Source organism: Oncorhynchus masou, chromosome 33, assembly GCF_036934945.1.
Source record: "Oncorhynchus masou masou isolate Uvic2021 chromosome 33, UVic_Omas_1.1, whole genome shotgun sequence".
In the NCBI taxonomy this organism is placed as follows: domain Eukaryota; kingdom Metazoa; phylum Chordata; class Actinopteri; order Salmoniformes; family Salmonidae; genus Oncorhynchus; species Oncorhynchus masou.
Genome location: NC_088244.1, coordinates 32,997,797 through 33,020,527, shown reverse-complemented (window position 1 = coordinate 33,020,527; position 22,731 = coordinate 32,997,797). Strand labels below are relative to the sequence as shown.

The 22,731-nt window shown below is 41.6% G+C and overlaps 2 protein-coding genes across 2 annotated transcripts; one reads left to right on the top strand and one right to left on the bottom strand.

The window, feature by feature from the left end:
- The first annotated feature begins 14 nt into the window (after positions 1-14).
- LOC135528329 (citrate synthase, mitochondrial-like) lies at positions 15-12,009 on the top strand. Its single transcript, XM_064957329.1, has 11 exons — positions 15-185; positions 2,580-2,627; positions 2,949-3,056; positions 3,588-3,653; positions 4,034-4,165; positions 4,654-4,842; positions 5,465-5,667; positions 7,522-7,651; positions 7,853-7,954; positions 8,204-8,413; positions 8,636-12,009. The coding sequence occupies exons 1-11, from the start codon at positions 21-23 to the stop codon at positions 8,807-8,809; spliced, it is 1,527 nt and encodes a 508-aa protein (XP_064813401.1). The 5' UTR covers positions 15-20; the 3' UTR covers positions 8,810-12,009.
- Positions 12,010-12,876: 867 nt separating this feature from the next.
- Positions 12,877-21,897, bottom strand: LOC135528331 (coenzyme Q-binding protein COQ10 homolog A, mitochondrial-like). Its single transcript, XM_064957330.1, has 5 exons — positions 21,374-21,897; positions 20,603-20,755; positions 20,181-20,373; positions 19,863-19,964; positions 12,877-15,464 (listed from the first exon to the last, which is right to left on the bottom strand). Exons 1-5 carry the CDS (start codon positions 21,508-21,510, stop codon positions 15,297-15,299), a joined length of 753 nt encoding a protein of 250 aa, XP_064813402.1. The 5' UTR covers positions 21,511-21,897; the 3' UTR covers positions 12,877-15,296.
- Positions 21,898-22,731: the final 834 nt, after the last annotated feature.

Genomic DNA, 22,731 nt, shown 5'->3' with positions numbered 1-22,731 from the left:
CCAATCAACGATACGCCTACATGCGGGCCCCAATCCATCTTCAACCTTCAGTAGTGCTTTTTCTGTCGGGGCACCTTCAGCCATTGACTTTCGGAAATACAATAAATTATATTTTCTTCACAGACACCATGTCCTTTCTGACTACAGGTATCAGCAGGTTAGCGCCAAGATTCCTTAATTCAAAGGTAAGTCGTGGCAAAGGACATATCCCAAGTAGGGTGGACGCGTCAGTGTTAGCTGTAACTGTAGTAGTTTGCTTGCATTTCAACTAACGTTAGCTAGCTAACAGTTATATTTTCGCCAGGAAAATGGTTGGTTGTTATTTTAAAGCACATTCATGTACGCTAGTAGTGGCTACACAGTTTTGGTGCTTGGCAACGATGGTCCTCTTTCTTGTAAACGATTTTTGTGTTGGCACTGGCGCGTTTCGTCAGTTTGTTAAGGTTATCTGCGAGCTAGTCAGTTGACACAGGAGATGGCACATGCTAGTTAGCTACGATTAGATAACTGTCAAACATGACCCTCCTCAGGCTATGTGTCTATCCTCTCACATGGAATTAAGTTGAACTGCATGCTTGAATAATCCAAAATCTTTACTATTTCTTATAGCTAGCTACTATAACTGCCAACAGTGGCAAGTTAATCGGCTGGCTAGTCAACATGCTCATCCACATCTTCTTATTCCCCTCATTTGACCTTCAGCGCTAACATGTCCATTCATAGCTATTAGCCAACACAACAACAACTTTCTAGGTTTGTTCATTTCCAGGTGTTGTATTATTGCTACGTCTCTCCATCTTGCTAGCAATGTAGCAAGAATGGTAAAAATGGTTTCCACGAGTTCATCCGACTCTGGCGAAGTAGATAAAGGGCCTCATGGCCAAAATCCCGAAGTGTCCCTTTAATTTAGCTATCTAATATCTAATAAGTCTATGCCTGTGTCACGCTTAAGAACACACATTGATTAAATTCTGTCTTGTTTGTTTCATAGAGGTCCGTATTGATTCCTGGGTGCCACTGCTACCTTCCTGGTTAGGCGTCAGATTGTAACCTACAGTACTGCTTAATCAATTAACCTCCTGCCCAGATATTTCTATTTCCAAGACAGCTGACACATCACAATAATCCCCTTCTTTGTGCCACCTTCTTTGGACTGTGCACCTTCAACTCCTCTGACAGAGATGATGCCTCAGGATTTTGTTTCTCTGAACTTTGTACAGAGTGGAAATTCCTTGTCAATTATCCGAGCATTGCAGTTAGGAATCTTTGAAATGTCTTTGATTTACCAGAACCTGTGTCATTATATCAGCTAGAATTTGATGTTCAGGGACTGTCATTTGAGGGAATTTGTAGGATATTTCAGTATGACTCCCAGTAGGCCTATCCAAGGGAATATATTATCCATTAAAGCAGACCACTTCAAATGTTACATGTTGTAATTAGACATATGCATAGTGATTTAAGACGGTGCTTGCCCATTCAGAAACTTGGTTGCATTTCTTCCTAGTTCCTTTGTCAGCGTTGTCTTGTAAAGGTTTGTTGGCTAGCCTGTTCAATACCTTGTCTATTTCAGTTCTGCCAGATGGTCCTTTTATCCCTTCTCCAATCTCTTTTTGTGCGTTCTCTGCCAAGGATTCCTTGTCCTCCTGACTGTCGTCCATGATTGTGCTACTATTTAAAAAGGCAGGTCCTGCTTGTTTCCTTCAGCACAGACAGTGGGTCAGATGGCTTGCATACAGAGCAGTCCTTCTCAGATACTCCACACAGGCCTCTTTTAGATTTTTCTATGGTTGATGTTGGATTGTAGCTGAAGTTTTTGCGTAAAGCCACAGTTGATGTTAAATCAGTAAGGATGTTGATTGCCCTATCTATAATCCAGGAATGGCACTGCTCTGGAGTTAGATATCTAGGCCAGGGCTCATAAACTACATTCAGTGGTGGGCCAATTTATTATTTTTGTTCTCGAGCGGATGGTCAGGGGGCCGGAACATAATTACATATCTCTCTATTATGCGTGGGAATACTTTGTAACAGATTTCCCTAATTATAATTGCTTGGGGATGTTTTGCAGGTGTTTTTAGTCTTTTTTAATGTCCAACAATAAAAATATGAACTTGGGGGAAAATAAAATCACTTGTGGGCCAAATTTTGCCCGTGGGACAACAGTTGGAGAACCCTTATTTTGTATTTAACGAGGCAAGTCCGTTAAGAACAAATTCTTATACAATGACTGCCTACACCGGCCAAATCCGGATGACGCTGGGCCAATTGTGCGCCACACTATGGGACTCCCAATCACGGCCGGTTGTGATACAGCCTGGATTCGAATCAGGTTGTTTCTAGTGACTCCTCTAGCACTGCAATGCAGTACCTTAGACCGCTGTGCCACTCGGGATATAGGCTAACTGAGGAGCAGCAAGCAATCAGGATTTGATGATACTGTCAGCTCAATGATTCAATTAGGCCTAGTTTTAGTAGATGCAGGTATTACAGTTTGGAAATTGGAAAGCAGACAACTCTGGTTTTTGACCATATATACTCAGGCTGATGTTTTCTGATACTTGCATTTTCCTCTGCAGAATGTCACCTGCATCCTTGTGGCGTCCAGACATGCCAGCTCCTCAACAGTAAGTACTATCAGACTACCTCTTCAAGAGAACTCATGAATTTGCCCTTTATTATCATCATTGTTAGTAAAGCATGATGTTAATCTGTTTTAATAGGGGTTGACAAAAAGAGATGGTTTCCCTCTCTGTTCTCTCTGTCATTATGTACCATGCGGATAACTTTATAAGCCAGTGTCTTTCAAGTGAATGTTTTGGATCTAATGTTTGTTTGATTAACACAAGTTCACTAGGCTCTCTGTAGTTGTCTTTTTATATAGGCTGTTTTTGAATTGATGTAATTTTTGACTGAGCTTTTAGTGAGACATGTCTGTGTTTTTGCAGAATCTAAAGGATGTTCTAACAGACCTTATTCCAAAAGAACAAAGTAGGATCAAGAGCTTCAAACAGCAGTATGGAAAAACCAACATTGGATCGATCACTGTTGATATGGTAAGTAACTAACCCATATTCAGTAACTCAGAACCTGATGTTGGTAAAACCATACAAGAGAATCAGAAAGGCTTTTGATGTAGAAATAAACCACATACAGATCAGAGAAACCATGGTATAACCGTTTCTAAATTCCACCAGATTGGGTCTGATGTTGCCCCTCAGCCATCTCCCTTTTAGCATACTATAGGTCATGTAATGTCTAAGCCAGTTCCCTGCCAGCTGAGCACAGTCATAGCTGAGTCACAACTCTTGCCTCACACACCATTTATCACTGCAGGCTCACTCTCGGGTCACACACACCTCTGCTTTGCCTGTGTCATCCACGCATGTTTATCATTCACATGAACTCTTCACCGTTATTATGGCTTTGAATAATGCAGACGGATTAGGATTATGGTTCATCTGATTCCTTACGCATTTGATTTTAGAGATGCATGCTATTTCTGGACTGGTCAAAGAGCAAATCAGTCTAGCCTTAATTGAGCTTTCTGTACAGAATGTAATTTGTGTTTGTGTGTTGTTTTACAGGTCTATGGTGGGATGAGGGGCATGAAGGGTCTGGTGTACGAGACCTCAGTGCTGGATCCTGATGAGGTGTGTTTCCTGTCCTCACAACACACACAATCCATTAAACAGTAACACCCACAGAATAATTGAAGTGTTGACGCTGAGCACCATTAACCTTTGTGTGTAAGCCATATAGGCACTTATCTAAATTGCTTCTGATTACATGCATTGAATTTCAAATAAATTGGTGTCAATGGAAGTGTTATCTCACTGGTCCTCCAGTAACCTCAGCTGGTGGCAGTTAAGAGTCCTAGAATGTTCAGTTATTCCAAATAATTCTGTTGATAAAGTTGCATTTGCAGTAACTACTCCCCCTTTGTTGTGCCATCATTTTAGACTACGCTCATTTGCCATATATGATGACTATATTAAGCATGACTCCTTGTACGTCCTGTTCCTTTCATTAGGGAATCCGTTTCCGGGGCTACAGCATTCCGGAGTGTCAGCAGCTGTTGCCCAAGGCTCCAGGAGGTCAGGAGCCACTGCCCGAGGGCCTCTTTTGGCTGCTGGTCACAGGACAGGTCCCCACAGAGGAACAGGTGTGAAGGGGCTAACACTGGATGGGCTAGGGTTAGAATGGGAGGATTGTCTGCTCAAATAAAATATGTGTGTGTGTGTGTATATATATACACACACACAGAGATGACCAATCAACTTTTTGTTATTTGCTTCCTTGTAGTGAAACAGAGAACTGTATTCAGAAAAACTACCAGAAGTAGTGTTTGCTGCAGCACTGTCTTGAAGCCACCTTAAGAGGAGGTCTAATTTGACCCTCATATGTCTCAGCTTGAGGAATTTCCTATGTTATTACATACTACAAGCAAGTTATTTTATGGTTTAGGAGGAAGGCATGGCAACAATCGAGTTTTACTTTTTGTTCCTGATGACTCACATTGAAGTTCTACAACCGTAGCCATGTGGCGGGGATTTATAGTGTTTGGGATTAAAGAACATTTCCGTTCTGACTTGTGGCATTTTTATTGTCCCTATTTGAACGCGCCAATCCTATTTGCATCCCATCTTTCAGGTGAGCTGGTTGTCCAAAGAATGGGCTAAGCGGGCAGCACTCCCCTCCCACGTGGTCACCATGCTAGATAACTTCCCCACCAACCTGCACCCCATGTCCCAGTTCAGTGCTGCCATCACAGCTCTGAACAGCGAGAGCAGCTTTGCCCGGGCCTACTCTGAGGGCGTCAACAAGGCCAAGTACTGGGAGGTGAGTCACACATACAGAATCTTCACAGACCTAGTATTTGAAATCTTTCAAATACTTTGGCTGTGTCTTGATTGAGCTTGCCTGGCAAAATGAATAACAATAGTCCCGAAGGTGTAAACTTCGCACATCTGGCCCTCTAGGCGGGCTAAAGCTGACGATCAAAGTACTTGAAAAATGTAAAATACCACTTTAAAACCCAGGTTTGCATTCATTCCATTACACTACAATGCAGTACAGTCAGGTGTGGGTAAATACATTAAAGCAGGGTGATGCTGGATGGATGAGTCATCCTCACTAAAGTGCTTTTCAAGTGTCTGTTCATTCTTTAATGGCAAATGTTAACATGCACACCAGGTCTCCCTTGAAAAAGAGCATATATTTTCCTCAACTTCCTGGTTAGAATAAGAGGCTAAAATAAATCAACACCGTTTCTTGCGGGGTGCAAGGAATTACATTCCCAGAATTTGACAGACAGTCTAGAAAAAGCTCACAGACCGAAACGTCAACAGAAAATAACTACACTTGCAGAAGTAATTGTGTGATTTATCATGTCGTTCATTTAGATCCTGTGGGAGATAGTCTACTGACTGTTGATTAAACTACCTACCCTACCCTATTCCAGTTCATCTATGAGGACTCCATGGACTTGATTGCCAAGTTGCCGTGTGTTGCGGCTAAGATCTACCGTAACCTGTACCGTGAGGGCAGCAGCATCGGCGCCATCGACTCCAACCTGGACTGGTCCGCTAACTTCGCCAACATGCTGGGCTACAGCGACTCTGCTGAGTTCACTGAACTAATGAGGCTCTACCTTACCATCCACAGGTATTGTACTATGGGCCAGTTTCAGATTAAGCTGAAGAATTTCCATTTTAAGTAGGTTATTTTTTCAGGACTAGGTTGAAATTGTCTGGGAAACCAGTCTTAAGGACGTACATTTCAACCATTATTACCATCTAGGTGTATTTGGGCCATTGACGGAGCCAAAAATGAACGCACGCCAAATGCGGGCAGATTTTGGCATTGGCGGGTAAGATGTCTATTTCACCAGCCATGTTGGAGGGTGGTGTGCTCAGGGTTCCACAGTGAAGCGTTTCACGTAAAATAGAGTTAGAAGTTAAGTATGAGCTCATTTAGCTGTTTACAAAGCGTTTGTCCTTTTGTTTCATGGCTGGCAGCTAATCACACAAAGAACTACGAATCCTATAATGTATATCCCACTTCACGCAGCAACACTGCCTGGTTGGGAAGCTGTGTGCACTGAAGATTAATTTTTAGAAGAGCTTCTCATGAAAGTTGGTCTAATTTACTAAAGTCTACTAAAGGGAGTGTTTCTCGGCTATTTACATTGTTTTGTTCAATAGCGAGGTTGTTTTTCAATGTTTGAGTTTGCTTCAACTGCTAGCGAAGACGCCTCGGCTACTAGTCCGATGATCTCACAGGCACGCTGTGACTGACGACTCGAGTTTAAATCTTACTCCACAGACACTAGGATGCGATAATCCAGCACCCCATTGTGACGTGCTGTAGATACGTGGCTCTGAGACCACCATCAGTGGGGGGACAACGCCCCGAATGCTTACCTCCCCACAATTCCCAACCAGCGCGTCTCCGGTATGCGTCCTCTATTCAATTCAAATCAAGCTTTATTCATACAGCACATTTCAGACATGGAATGCTTGACAATGTGCTTCACAGGAAAAAAAAAAATTAAAAGGATGAAAATCAAAACGGATATATTACTACACAACAAACATAAGAGGATTAAAAAACAAACAGAATAACAATAAAAAACGAATTTGAATGTGGTGACGGTTGGAGAAATGACTTGAGCTGTGCTGAGAATTTTGAAAGGTATGAATGCCAACGGTCCAATATTCGAGAACATTGCTGTGCTTAGGCATACATGTTGGGACTATGATGGAGCTTCAAGTGGCTCCAAATGCTACGGTAACCCCCACCCTTAAAGGGGCAGCTGAACATTTTTGTCCTATTAAATGTATATTTTAGTCATTTTAGCAGACACTCTTATCCAGAGCGACGTACAGTTAGTGCAATCATCTTAAGAAAGCTAGGTGGGACAACCACATATCTGAGTCATAGTTAGTTACTTTATTGTGGAACAATTATCTTTCAGCAAGGTCAGTGCTAGTAGGGGGTGAGAAGTCAGAGCTTTTAATTTTTAAATGTATTTATATATTTTGGTTAAAAGGCTCTGGTCACTTCTTACTAGTAATACATTTTATTGTTTTAGAAACATTACTTAGCATGCTTATTTTTGGCAACAAAAACCTGCCACAGTGGTTGGTGAACCAAAAAGTTAGTTTCAGGCCCTGGTCATTGAAACGCGCTATACAAAACCCATGTATTCATATTAGAATTAACCATTATGTCATTGATTTATTTGACTTTTGGGGGGGCAGCCATTTTGTCTATTAAATTCTGACATTGAAGGATAGAGAATTGTGAAACTCTCAAATGTATGTTATCTGCCCTCTAGTGTTCATATATTGCACTTGACAGGACAACAATTCTTTGTTAGACACAATTAAAAATGGTGTCTTGGATAAATCTGTATTTGAATATAGGTCTGTAAACACATTAGTAATAATTTACTGTCAATTCCAATTTTGTGATGAATAACATAGTAACCAACTGTCTCTGGGGTTCCTGTTTTAGTGACCATGAGGGAGGTAACGTCAGTGCCCACACCAGTCACCTGGTGGGCAGTGCTCTCTCTGACCCTTACCTCTCCTTCAGTGCTGCTCTGAACGGGCTGGCTGGACCTCTGCATGGGCTGGCCAACCAGGTCTGTCAATCCTGTCCTCTGCTCCACTAGAATTTACATACTCTTGACTCACTGACCTGATCTCTCTTGGAGTCATGAATGGATAGACATGATCCTTATACATATCATAAGCAGTCATTGAGTGGCATTATAATAGTATTTCTGTTTTAGCCTTGCTGAGGTTATTAGTGTTTCTCATGTGTTTCTCTGTGTGCCCTGTAGGAGGTGCTGGTGTGGCTGACAGCCCTGCAGAAGGAGATGGGAGGGGAGGTGTCTGATGAGAAGATGAGGGATTACATCTGGAACACACTCAAGTCTGGCAGGGTAAGAGATGGCTCAAAACATTTGGCTTCACTACTATGACACATATTGCCTTACCCACCAGTGACCATAACAGCCTTATGAGGCCATATGGCATCACTAGCGTGGTTTTTAGTTCCATAAAGTATTTGCAAGAAGTAATCCCATGTTGTGCTTCTCGGTTTCAAACATCCCTTGCGTTAAGAACTAGTTAACCCGGAGAGAAGGGTAAACCTTGCTAATCACCCTTCACACCCTCTCTCACCCCCATAGGTGGTGCCAGGCTATGGGCATGCTGTCCTGAGGAAGACTGACCCCAGGTACCAATGCCAGCAGGAGTTTGCCTTCAAGCACCTGCCCAACGACCCCATGTTCAAACTGGTGCACCAGCTCTACAAGATTGTGCCCCCAGTACTGCTGGAGCAGGGCAAGGCCAAGAACCCCTGGCCCAATGTCGACGCCCACAGTGGAGTGCTGCTGCAGGTGAGAGAGATGAGGTTGTTCTCCTTAACAATGTCCTATTGTACTGCATATATTGTCATGTAATACAGATCCGTTTTTTTGGACCACCTTGAATTTGTAAGTGGGCTGTTTGACTGGTCAGTGTTAGCCAGATGTGTTTTAATCAAAAGCATCACAGCACATATTAGCACCTGTGAGTTCAGCGTTTCAATCATCCCTGACCTCTCTCCTTCTCCGCTACAGTACTATGGGATGACAGAGATGAACTACTACACTGTGCTGTTTGGTGTGTCCCGAGCTCTGGGTGTGCTGGCCCAACTTATCTGGAGCCGAGCCCTGGGCTTCCCTCTGGAGCGCCCCAAGTCCATGAGCACAGACGGACTCATGACCCTGGTGGGGGCCAATAAGTCCGGCTGAAGAAGATGAGGGGGAGGAAATACTGTGTGCAAGTGACGCGTTCCTACATCATACTTCTGTGTTCATGTCCCTGGTCTTTTGAATGGGCTTCAAGATTATATCATCAAATTCATTAAAACAACCATTGCGCTACATTTTTGCTCATTTGAAGACCATTCAAAAAGCCTAGAATTTTTTTTTTTTTCAAACTACAAGGCTACTTGTCGCGTCACTTGCATGGCGTATTTCAAATTAAAGCTGACCTTGCACCCATCCCCATGGAAGAGATTCAAAGAGACAGTACACTTTTTATTTTATTTTTTAAATTAATCCAAAAAGGGCTTTTTAATATTTACATGATTTAGTGCAGGCACGTGCACAGATAGAAGTCAACCTATTCCCAGCTCCTGTCCCTTGGCCCTCCCACTCGCCAAGTGCCCTTTTGGGTTGTGGTATAATTATTTTTTTTGTATAAAGTTTTGTTCTGAAACCATTGCCCGCAAGTCGGTGTGACGTTGTCAAGGTCACCCACCCTGTCCGTTGGTTGCCCCTGATGGTCTGCCCTGTACAGAGCTTGCGCATGCCAGGTTGCACCTTTATCCCAGACTGCCCTGTACTGAGATTGTGTATGCTGGTCTCCAAACATGCATGGCTTGAGATGTGGCCACCGGTCGAGTGTGTGTAAATGTCAACAGTACTACCGCAGCAGCATAACATTTTGATTAACATCATCAATATTCAGTCTGGTTGGCTGATACGTGCAGCAGAGAGAGGCAAAAAGACGGAGAGGAACGGTTGCATCAACGACCCTCGCTCTGACCCAACTCCATCCCTTCCTCAGTCGGCAGCAACACAGGCAGTCTAGACGCTAGCGAATCACCATATACAAAAATATCCACAAAAGCCACTAGCCAGCCATATATCTTGAGTTAGAAGATAATTAATATTATGTTACGTTATTATTTTAAGAGCATTGAAGATAAATCACAATCATTAAAAAACAATGGAGCTTGCTAACTAGCAAGTCAATCAATGATCTGCTGTCAGCTCACCCTCTTTTCCCCATGTCAATCAGGAGGCACTGTAAATAGCTTCCTTACAATATGTGATGAGTGAGTGTTTTGCAAAAATTAATGTCTATGCTCAGATTTGGTAAAATGTTCACTACAGAGGCAGTTGGCATGTTCAGAATTTTAAAATGTGAATTATGAGTTTTTTTTGGTGGGGGGGCACTTGCCCCCTGAAAGGTCTGCATGGTCCTGATTTAGTGTGAGACTGTGTTCGGTAGGTAATCATGTATACACTTCACCTGCCTAGAAATGAAAACTATAATTTATTTCCAGTGTTCTCTAACCCCATGCCTCTGGTAATGTGGTCTGGACTGCCCCACCTCGGTATTAGTTTCCACCTACCTCTGTTCCTCAGACTCAAGCCACTTACAGTACAGTAGGCCAATGCAGTCTGCTGGCATCTCATCCCCATGTGCCTGTGAGGACTGGGCTGCACCAACTGATTGAAGATGTCAAGGGGCTTAAGTCGTATGCAATCCAACCTGATGGCTCTGTTTTACCATTGTTTCACTCTGAGCAGTTTGATTTCCAGGCTACATAAAAAATGTAATTTTATGTGGGGAATTAGAGAAATCACAAATTGTCATCAATTGAGATTTCACTTGAGTATGTCTTACATCTATATTTAACTTGTGGTAGTTTGACAAACATTTTTGCTAACTTAGTAAGGATGCAAGTAACTTTTTTAATTTGAGTCACATTTTTCTGCTGATGTTTGCTGAAGCGTCAATATTGTCTGGAAAGTCTTGCCTAATCTGAACCAACAGGGAAATATATTTTTTGTTGTTGCCTGAAACCCTCACCACGTTTCTCTATGCAATTTCTCCCTGACTATACTCTAGCAGTAGCTACACTCCAGTAAAGGAAAAAGGTTCAACCTTGTAAAAGTATCTAACTTCTATTGAAGATGTTCAATATATCCAAGGAAGAATGCAAATCAGTAAAAACAATTTTAAAAAAGTACTGCCCCTTTAAATCTTTTTTTGTCTCACCAGATTCCCTGACTTCAATGGATTTTAACCTTGAACACACCTCTGATCAAAATAACATTATTTTTGTCATTCAACTTGTTTTACATTCTTTCCTTTCATTTTCTGTCTGGGCATCTTTTGAAATGTAGGATTGATATGTGTAGGTAGGAGCATATGATCGAGGACCTTTGGTTGTAGCCTGGAGTACCCAAAGGCCTGATAGTAATGGCATAGACTTATATATTTGAAGGATTGAGAGAAGGACATGGCGTTCTGCTTTTAGTATGTGCTTGAACATAAGTATGCAGCCAAGAAGAGCTTTTTATCTGTTGTGGTCCTGTCTAATTTTGGAGTATAATGTATGTTGTTAATTATGCGCCAAAAGAGTGCTTCAGTGATTTGAGCTGCTACTCCAAAATAGAAATAGGAAAACCCCTATTTTGATTTAGTCCTTTTTTATTAGAGGTTTTGGTTGTTGACTGAATAACCATGTAATGTATAGAGAGGATAATCCTATAGTGGGTACATCATTTGTAGTTTTATTTATACTTTGTATATAGTTATAAATATGTATAGCTTGAATGTATGAGCTCCTACGCAACCATATTGCTCAGTCATACAGCTGTGTGACTTCCAACCAACCTCACTCATCACCATATTTCAGTTTTACATGTTTTGAAAGTTACTCTTACAATGAAGTAGATGTACGTACTCTGGCTGTCTTGTAAATAAATCTATTGCCCATTTGTATGGGCTTCTTCTGCTAAGTGGATGTTTGCTTTGACTGATTCAAGCTGGCTCTCAGGCCCATAGCAGCAGTTGGTCCATAGCAGCTTTCCTTGTCTGCTTCAATATAGGATTATCAACACTCCATCTTGTCGCATCAGTGGGACCCTGCTCACTTGAAAAACAAAATAATCCATGTTTGACTTTTACTTCAATTTTATATGCCTTGCTTTTGTCTCTTGGGCTTCACATTTTTGTTTTTTTTCTTAGTTTGTCTTGTGGAACATCTGGTTGTTTCTGATCAAAGCAGGTGTAGGAGACTGTGAAACCAGGGAAGAGCCATTGAAGTTGAATGCATTTGGGAAACTATAGCGGGATGGGGCTAGATAGGTCAAATGTGAGAAAGGAGCCGAGGACAACAAAAATGGAAAACCAATAAATGATTTTAATAACACTTGGTGTCATGTTTGCTTTTACTTGTGTGTAAAGAGGTTGGAAACTGACTGGCTTTATTCAATAAGATGGAAAATTCCAAAGTCACTGGTAATCCATTCCTGGATGACTGTACATGAAAGGATTTTGATAGTCTGGGATTTCTCGGTGTTGAATTTAAGGAATATACTGTGCATGTAAAAGCACACACAACCAGCCGGTTTACCATAAGGACAGTGTCAAATCTGCCCAGCAAGTCTCAGCTCTGCCTCTGTGAAGAACTGCAGTCATGAGACCAGCCAGAGGATAATGTTACACACACTGAAACAACCAATTAGTGTCAACCGCTGTTGCATAAGGCCCAACTGTAGTCATGAGGCTCTGTTTACAAGGCTCGATAGCTGAATTATTAACAAGGAAGTGGGGCTTTTAGTGAACTTCATGTCCTCAACAATCAATTGATATTGTTCTGGTTAGGTGAAGTATCATGCAATATGCAAGTAATTGGTTTTCTTATTTTGTGATTTGAGTGTCATGGATATGGTGGTTTACGGGAGATTTGTAATAATAGGAAAATTGGTCTTTTAACTATCTCCTCTCTGTGTCGTTAATAATAACTGGCCCAGATACCAACACCCTGCTCTCGTTGCTTGCGCTTTGGTTTCCTTTTGAAAAGGCCGCATCACACCCACCCCTGCACGTCCCTTGCTACATAGCGACAAACCAAGGCATTCTTAACAAGAGTCCCCACAGCTCTACACCACCTGCCAAAGTTTTCTAACTTGAGCAAATCCCAAAGGTGACCTGAACAGCTTGCTACATGCCACAACTTCTGAAAGCAGTGATTTATGGCTAGATTACATTACACTCCCATGATTCTCAAAAAGTATATCGTCGGGAACAATCCCATTTTATTTTTTTAAACAACTCATTTACGAGTGGTGGAAATCTCTTTGGCTCTATAACTACATTGCATGCACACATATTCCCAATATTCCATTGATAACTCATTTTGTATTGAGCAGTGTCCAGTTGCTCATGGTCAAAACCAGAATTTCTAATGGAAAAGAAAAGGAGAGCACAGTACACTGTAGTGTTTGCTGTACAACTGATACCATGGCTACAGGTGGAAATGCATACACACTAAAGTATGATTAACAGGCAAAACAACTGATCAGCATGCAAAACTCAAACAACATACTATGCTCATACACTCTATGGGTCTCAACACCCATCTGTGCATTATTTCTCACTTAGAACTAATTGAAATAATAAGTAAAGGTAGGCCTAATTATGAATACAGTAGGAGGATTCGTTCCACCTCCATTTACAATACACACAAATGAAATTGCCTTACATTCACACACACTTCATAGTTTCATTTTCCATATCCAGTCTCTTACAGCTCACTGATAAGAAAGGACTGGGTAAATGAATGCAATATGGCATCAACACCTAGCTTTGTGGCTTGTACTACTTTGCTTCTACTTGTCAAGTGCAATTAGATTCAAAAGCAGTACTACGACCTGTGTTTGATGCCGGAGACTGGATAAAGACAGGAAGTTGCTTTGAAGTATTGAGACATTTCTTATGAGTCCGGGATTCTTGCTTTAATAACAAACGAATAGTCTTAAATCTTATAAGACGTACACTTGCTTCCTATGTTCACCTTTCATGACACCTGAGAGAAAATACCACCATCATAGCAGAGGGCAAATACATACCGGTATATTAAACAAATCGGTTTGACTGAGCCCTTTGTTATTACACATGAACTAAAATGAAATTCAAATGTATTCCCATTAAAACAAAGGCAAAACAGAAATGCAATTCCAAAGAAAATATCCAAACACAAGTAGCCATATTGTGCATGCATAAATAATTGCAATACTTTGTCTTGTTTCATTTATGAACTCGCTAGGCAGCTTCTGTTGACACTTTATAGAATTTTCACAGCTCCTGTTCTCCATATTTACATAAAGCTTAACATTGAAGACAATTTAATGTGCTTAATGTGTGTAAGGTGCAAATGACCAATGATTGTTTTAATCTAATGAAAAATGAAGCACTTTAACAACATTCTCTCTACACAAAGGAAGCAGTTGGCTTGCTATTTAAAAATATATATATAATAAATAATTTTTAAAAAGCACTTATTGGTATGAACAATACATTTAAAATATATTTAAAAAAAAGGGGCAATCTGCAGTTGCTGAATCCATTTTTGGACAAAGAATTAATTTGATTCTTGACAAATAACTTAAACGCCTCACGAGCTTACCCCATCAGAAACCAAAATATAAACTTGTTTTATTACCAATGTTTGTAAACAAGCAAACAAAGCAAATGTAAAAAATACAAATAACTGTATAGCCTCAACATATATTTTAACATCGGCATGGTTAAAACTATAATTTTGATATCATGGATAGTCAGTCCAGGTATCCATAGATCTGTCTATGAATTTGAGAGTAGTTACATTTATCCAACCCAATCCCTCAGCTTTTTACCGAAACAGTGGTTGGGGAGCATGCTTAAATTGTTATTGTTTCAACTATGGATTGCCCCTTTAAGATATATTCATTTTACAGGATAGGATGACTAGAACCTAGCAGGTCAGTGGAGTGCACCTGCACCCACTCTTCAGCAATCTACAGTGTCTAAAGCAGTCATATACTATGACGTACTCAAAATGGTCCATGTCATTCTTTCACTCAATAGTGTCCTGCTCACTCATGATTACACAGCAATAAATTCAATCTATTCTGATTTGCGTAGTGGCTTTTTTGTTTTACAATTAGACTTAGGATTATTATTTTAAAATTGCGCACACACACGTCAATGCAACAAGGGGTCTGTGCTGAAGAGTGTACCCTTGTGAGGAGGTAGATGGCAGCTTTTTACAAGAAAATGATCCAGGCTAGGATATGGGACTTTCAAGTAAACTATAGTTGTGTAGGGTGATAAGCCAGGCTGATGCCCACACTGATTGCTTGGTCCTTACTCTATAATGTGAAGAGGATGCACTAGTGGCAGCTTAGCCTGGTCACAGATCTGCTGTCACAGATGGCCCAAGATCTCAGAAGAGCTGTTTGTCATGCCAGTGTGACCATAGGAGTTGGCAAGACGGCACAAACAGACCTGGGACCAGGCTATTGGTATCTGGGCCTTGGTGGTAATGGAGACTGAAGGCGGTTGATGGGGGCTGGGTCGTGTAGTGTCCTGCTGCTCCAGCTAAGTGATACAGGGGACTGCCAGGGTGAAGGTGCAGGCTGGTTTGGGGCAAGGCCACACAATGCCAGATGAACCTCACGTTTGGTGTACCTCATGGAACATTAATTCCCGTGGGACGCAAGTCTGTGGGCCGTAGAGCGTGCCGGCCCGGCGCTCAAAGGCAGACACATTCTTTTTTACCACCTCGTCAAAAAACACAGTTGCTAACTGGGAGTGGAGCAAGGAACGGAACTCAAACGAGATCTGTGTGGCAGGAAGGAGGGAGAGGGTAGAATATCAAATCAGAGAAGACAAACAAGAGAAAAACAGTAAAATGAGAAAATGCACTACATAACCAAAAGTATGTGGCCACTTGATCATCGAACATCTCATGGGCATTAATATTGAGTTGGTCCACCCTTTGCTGCTATAACAACCTCCACTTTTCTGGGAAGGCTTTCCACTAGATGTTGGAACATGGCTGTGGGGACTAGCTTCCATTCAGCCACAAGAAAATTAGTGAGGTCGGGCACTGATGTTGGGCAATTAGTCCTGACTCGCAGTCAGAATTCCAAATCATCCCAAAGTTGTTCAATGGGGTTGAGGTCAGGGATCTGTGCAAGCCAGTCAAGTTCTTCCACACCGATCTCAACAAACCATATGGATCTCGTTTTGTGCACGGGGGCATTGTCATGCTGAAACAGGAAAAGGCCTTCCCCAAACTGCTGCTACAAAGTTGGAAGAATAGATTAGTCTAGAATGTAATTGTATGCTGTACTGTTAAGATCTCCCTTAATTCTAACTAAGGAACTAGCCCGAACCATGAAAAACAGCCACAGAACATTATTCCTCATCCACCAAACTTTAGTTGGCACTATGCATTGGGGCAGGTAGCGTTCTCCTGGCATCCGCCAAACCCAGATTCATCCGTCAGACTGCCAGATGGTAAAGCGTGATTCATCACTCCAGAGAATGCGTTTCCACTGCTCCAAAGTCAAATGGCAGCAATCTTTAAACCACTCCAGCCGATGCTAGGCATTGCGCATGGTGATCTTAGGCTATGTGCAGCTGCTCGGCCATGGAAACCCATTTCATGAAGCTTCAGATGAACAGTTCTTGGGCTGACGTTACTTCCAAAGGAAGCTTAGAACTTGGTAGTGAGTGTTGCAACTAAAGACAGGCGATTTTTACGAGCTACGCGCTTCAGCACTCTGCGTTCCCGTTCTGTGAGCTTGTGTGGCCTACCACTTTGCGGCTGAGCCGGTTGCTCCTAGAAGTTTCCACTTCAAAAGTCACTGAGCTCTTCAGTAAGGCCATTCTACTGCCAATGTTTGTCTAGGGAGATTGCATGGCTGAGTGCTAGATTTTATACACCAGTCAGCAACAGGTATAGCTGAAATAGCCAAATCCACTAATTTGAAGGGCTGTCCAGAGACACACAGACAGGAAAGGATTCAGACGCCTTGACCTTTTCCATATTTTGTTACGTTAAAGCCTCGTTTTTCCACGTCAATATACACACAGCACCCCATAATGATGAAGTAAAAACAGGTTTTTCAAAAATGTTGCAAATATATACAAGATTAAAAACTTAAATATTTACATAACGTTGAGGTCAGAAGTTGACACACTTAGGTTGGAGTCATTAAAACTTGTTTTCAACCACTTTCTTGTTAACAAAATATAGTTTTGGCAAGTCGGTTAGGACATATACTTTGAGCATGACAAGTCATTTTTCCAGCAATTGTTTACAGACAGATTATTTCATTGTATCACAATTTCAGTGGGTCAGAAGTTTACATCCATGGAGTTGACTGTCTTTAAACAGCTCGGAAAATTCCAGAAAATGTCATGGCTTTAGAAGCTTCTGATAGGCTAATTGACATTTTAGTAGATTGGAGGTATACCTGTGGATGTATTCAAGGTCTGCCTTCAAACTCAGTGCCTCTTTGCTTGACATCATGGGAAAATCTAAAGGAATCAGCCAAGACCTCAGAAAAATAATTGTAGACCTCTACAAGTCTGGTTCATTCTTGGGAGCAATTTCCAAATGCCTGAAGGTACCACGTTAATCTGTACAAACAATAGAACACAGTATAAACACCATGGGACCACGCAGCCGTCATACCGCTCAGGAAGGAGATGCATTCTGTCTCCTAGAGATGAACATACTTTGGTGAGAAAAGTGCAAATCAACCCCAGAACAGCAAAGGACCGTGTGGAAATGCTGGAGGAAACAGGTACAAAAGTATCTATATCCACAGTAAAACGAGTCCTATATCGACATAACCTGAAAGGCCGCTCAGCAAGGAAGAAGCCACTGCTCCAAAACCGCCATAAAAAAGCCAGACTACGGTTTGCAACTTGCACATGGGGACAAAGATTGTACTTTTTGGAGAAATGTCCTCTGGTCTGATGAAACAAGAATAGAACTGTTTGGCCATAATAATCATCATTATGTTTGGAGGAAAAAGGGGGAGGCTTGCAAGCCGAAGAACACCATCCCAACCGTAAAGCACGTTGGTGGCAGCATCATGTTGTGGGGGTGCTTTGCTGCAGTAGGGACTGGTGCACTTCACAAAATAGATGGCATCATGAGGGAGGAAAATGATATGGATATATTGAAGCAACATCTTAAGACGACAGTCAGGAAGTTAAAGCTTGTTCGCAAATGGGTCTTCCAAATGGACAAAGACCCCAAGCATACTTCCAAAGTTGTGGAAAAGGGCTTACAGACAACAAAGTCAAGGTGTTGGAGTGGCCATCACAAAGTCCTATAGAATATTTGTGGGCAGAACTGAAAAAGCGTGTGCGAGCAAGGAGGCCTACAAACCTGACTCAGTTACACCAGCTCTGTCAGGAGGAATGGGTCAAAATTATCTCAACTTATTGTGGGAAGCTTGTGGAAGGCTCTCCAAACCATTTGACCCAAGTTAAACAATTTAAAGGCAATGCTACTAAATACTAATTGAGTGCATGTTAACTTCTGACCCACTGGGGATGTGATAAAATAAATAAAAGCTGAAATAAATCACTACTATTATTCTTACATTTCACATTCTTAAAATAAAAGTGGTGATCCTGACCTAACCTACTGACCTAAAACAGGGAATATTTACTGGGATTACATGTCAGGAATTGGGTTTAAATGTATTTAGCTAAGGTGTATGTAAACTTCCAGCTTCAACGCTAAGTATTCAGACCCTTTACTCTGTACTTTGTTGAAGCACCTTTGGCAGCGATTGCAGCCTCGAGTCTTCTTGGGTATGGCGCTAGAAACTTGGCACACCTGTATTTTGAGTGTTTCTCCCATTCTTCTCTGCAGATCCTCTCAAGCTCTGTCAGGTTGTATACAGAGCGTCGCTGCACAGTTATTTTCAAGTCTCTCCAGAGATGTTCGATCAAGTTCAAGTCCGGGCTCTGGCTGGACCACTCAAGGACATTCAGAGACTTGTCCCAAAGTCACTACTGCGTTGTCTTGGCTGTGTGCTTAGGTTCATTGTCCTGCCAGTCTGAGGTCCTGAGTGCTCTGGAGCAGGTCTTCATCAAGGATCTCTGTACTTTACTCCGTTCTTATTTCCCCTCAATCCTGACTGGTCTCCCAGTCCCTGCTGCTGAAAAACATCCCCACAGAATCATGCTGCCACCACTCTGCTTCACCGTAGGGGTGGTGCCAGGTTTCCACGAGCTGTGACGCATGGCATTCAGGCCAAATAGTTAAATCTTGGTTTCATCAGACCAGAGAATCTTGTTTCTCATGGTCAGAGTCATTTAGGTGCCATCTGGTATAGTCCAAGTGGGCAGTCATGTGCCTTTTACTGAGGAGTGGCTTCCGTCTGGCTACTCTACCATAAAGGCCTGATTGGCTGAGTGTGGCTGAGTGCTGCAGAGTTGGTTGTCCTTCTGGAAGGCTCTCCCATCTCCATAGAGGAACTCTGGAGCTCTGTCAGAGTGACCATCGGGTTCTTGGTTAGCTCCCTGACCAAGGCCCTTCTCCCCCGAATGCTCAGTTCGGCTGGCCGGCCGGCTCTAGGAAGAGTCTTGGTGGTTCCAAACATTTTCCATTTGATGGTGGCCACTGTGCTCTTGGGGACCTTCAATGCATCCTCAGCACGACCCTGTCTCGGAGCTCTACAGACAATTCCGTCAAACTCATGACTTGGTTTTTGCTCTGACATGCACTGTCAATTGTGGAACGTTATATACCGTAGACAGGCGTGTGCCTTTCCAAATCATGTCCAATCAATTTAATTAACCACAGGTTGATGCCAATCAAGTTGTAGAAACATCTCAAGGATGATCAATTGAAACAGGATGCATCTGAGCTCAATTTTGAGTCTCATAGCAGAGGGTGTGAATACTTATGTAAATAAGGTATCTTTAAAAAAAATATATACATTTGCAAAAAAAAAAAAAAAAAAGTTTTTACTTTGTCATTATTGGGTATTTTGTGTAGATTGATGAGGAAAAAGAACAAGGCTGTAACATAACAAATTGTGAAAAAAGTCAAGGGGTCTGAATACTTTCCGAATGCACTGTAGTGTAATTTTGTCAGACTGCTCACATGCAAAGGGTGTATGCACAAATAGAGAGCAAGATTAGAAGAGAGGTGGGCAGCATAAGATAAAGACAAGGGCCACAAGCTAGGGTTGTCATATTCACCGAAACGTCCACAGTGCAGGTGCGGGGATAACCAGGGATGCCAGGACTGAAGCGCCATATCGTCTCCAGGTGGTTGAAAAGTGTTCCGTCTGTGCACACAGCCTATCACAAAATAAACAATTATCATCATAATTCAAAATTAAGAGGGATAAGTAGGGTTGCAAAACTGTGTTCCAGAAATCCTGGTTGGAAGATTCCTAAAATCAGGAGGGAATAAGCAGGAACTCTACAATACTCCAACCAAGATCTCTGGAAAACCTGGGAATTTTAGGAAAGTTACTGGAATTTTTAATCCCAAATTAAGCGGAATGAACTTACTTTGACCATGTGGGGTCGCACCACACTGATCATGGATGTGTATCGTTCTACAATGGGTGGGAACCCCACCTCCAGCTGAGCTTTGGAGTGGCCTGCCCTCTTCATGATGGTCTGGGACTTCTTACACCAGGGGACAAAGAGTTTGTAGTCATCCACATTGGCTACCACATCATACATCTCCAGCATAGAGTACCTGAAGCAGCATAGTAAGAGGAGTTTGAAAACAACAACATTACATAACTTAATAAACAGCTTCCACTTCCATATTGTGTTTCAAATAGAAAAGGCCCTATTTTTAAAAACTTTAATATGAAATCTAGCCATGACTTCTTTCTATTTATGCATTCAAGCTCTGGTTTACCATGTACATATGGAAATATAGTCTTACAATACATTTTCTTTCATGGGTGGTACCGTCTTACCCCAGTATCCTCCGCTCCGAGTACTCCTTTCTCTTATTGGTGAACCCCATGAAGGTTCTGCTGTGGGGAACTGATGTCATCATGTCCCAGTCCTGCTGGTGGCAAAGCACTCTGGGAGTCCTGGTCATTACAATACCACATGATGACAAGTGTCTGATGGGGAAGGGAGACGAAGAGAGGAAATGTTCAAAATACCACAACATCTCTAATGTGTATTAGAGTGGGGTGTATTCATTAAGTATTGTAAAGGAAACAGTTTACTGTTTAAGAACCAAGTGGACGCAAACAGAGCAAACGGAATTGGTCCAATAGAAACTCAAATTTTCGTTGCAAAACGTCTTCTATTTGGAGTAAACAGTTCCGGTTTAAAAACGTTTTGCAACAGAAGAAACGTTTGCAACAGAATTGGAGTAATGAATACACCCCAAGGTGCTCACTACAAATAACTGTGACAGTCATGGAAATAGAATTCGTCAGAAATATAAGATTTACAAAGAGTAAGGCAACTACTTACATAGTGAAACAAATATGAAGTATAACACAATATGCATAGCCTATGACATGTGATTGAAAAGGGAACGTTTTAGTCCTAAATGCTAATTATACAGAAAGCACGTAATGTTCTTCAGCGTGGACCTTCATTATTTCAACCAGTGCTTGGTTGTAAACAAAAACCTGCCCCATGGGGGATTGAAATAGATGCAAAAATGCGCACGTACACCACTGATTGGTTGACGCTGTCACTCGAAATTATACATGTATTAATCTCACCTGATGGTTTGTCTCATATGTTCTCTTGACCCCGCGGTGTGACAAGGTGAGCGACCTGAGCCAACAGCAATCTCCAGAAATTCACTGAATGTCCGCACACCCATCGGCATTCTCCGGGCAGTTGTTGAGGCTGCCATAATATATTCTATGTGGGTTATTTTACTACAACCTCAAGTTGGAGAACGGATCATTGAATCTGTAGGTTACTGCTGAAAACACTGATCTTCGCCCACTCGAAGCAATTCACTTATCCAAATAGGCCTAGACGCAACAAAAAAGGCCGCGTTTAATCTATATTATAAAAACGTTCATAAAGTAATCTATTTATTCTAAACTCGATGTCCTGGGTCGCTGAGGGTGCATAAATTGCGCTTTCGGGTTTTCCCATACGACGACAGCCCCTTAAAATATCGTCCTTTCTCTGTGCTCAGTAAAGTAAACAAATACCGGTGTCGGTCAGGCCAGGGACAAACCTTACCAGAGAGGACGAAACGAGATGGTTTACTCTGCCCAAAATCTGTCCACGAAAATAAGACCACGAAGTGAATAATTTTTGTAGGGAAGTCAAGACTTATTAGATCGAATATACGTTTCGTAATGGTTAAATTGTTACGAATGCACTGATATGTGGACACACGTGGCATTTTGCCCCCCCAAATACTTTATATTGGATATATGACGGGAAGGCCGTCGTTGTAAATTAGAATTGTTCTTAACTGACATGCCTAGTAAAATAAAAAATGCTTGTTCACATGCGTATCTGCCTTTTCGTTGGATAGAATGGTCCAAACTAATCTCGCCTCCTTCCATCTTTGATGACATTTATTTCCATTGCTAAGAGCGGTCACTCGACTATCTTGTCAATAGATGATATTTGACCGTACTGTTTTTCAGTGGTGGAAAAAGTACCCATACTTTTTTTTTTTACTCATACTTGAGTAAAAGTAAAGAACTCGTTATGAAATGATTCAAGTAAGAGTGAGTCACCCAGTATAATACTATTTGAGTTAAAGTTGAAAATAATGTGGTTTTAAATATACTTAAGTATCAAAAGTAAAAGTATAAATTATTTAAAATGTCTTATATTAAGCAAACCAGATGGAATAATTGTTTTTTAATTTGCGGATAGCCGGGGGCACACTCCAACACTCAGAAACACAAAGCATTTGTGTTTAGTGAGTTGCCAGATCAGAGGTAGTAGAGATGATCAAAGATGTTCTCTTGATAAGTGCGTGAAATGGACCTTTTCTGTCCTACTAAGCATTCAAAATGTAACGAGTACTTTTGGGAGTCAGGGAATATGTATGGCATAAAAACTACATTTTCTTTAGGAATGTAGTGATGTAAAAGTTGTAAAA

Bases quoted from the DNA above. Each gene is read 5' to 3' on its own strand.
- LOC135528329 (XM_064957329.1), top strand. From the start codon at position 21: ATGCGGGCCCCAATCCATCTTCAACCTTCAGTAGTGCTTTTTCTGTCG. The intron at 7,955-8,203 runs GTAAGAGATGGC...TCACCCCCATAG, and splicing joins ACACACTCAAGTCTGGCAGG to GTGGTGCCAGGCTATGGGCA. The intron at 8,414-8,635 runs GTGAGAGAGATG...TCTCCGCTACAG, and splicing joins ACAGTGGAGTGCTGCTGCAG to TACTATGGGATGACAGAGAT.
- LOC135528331 (XM_064957330.1), bottom strand. From the start codon at position 21,510: ATGGCAGCCTCAACAACTGCCCGGAGAATGCCGATGGGTGTGCGGACA. The intron at 20,374-20,602 runs GTAAGACGGTAC...ATGCTGCTTCAG, and splicing joins TCGGAGCGGAGGATACTGGG to GTACTCTATGCTGGAGATGT. The intron at 19,965-20,180 runs GTAAGTTCATTC...ATTTTGTGATAG, and splicing joins TGCGACCCCACATGGTCAAA to GCTGTGTGCACAGACGGAAC.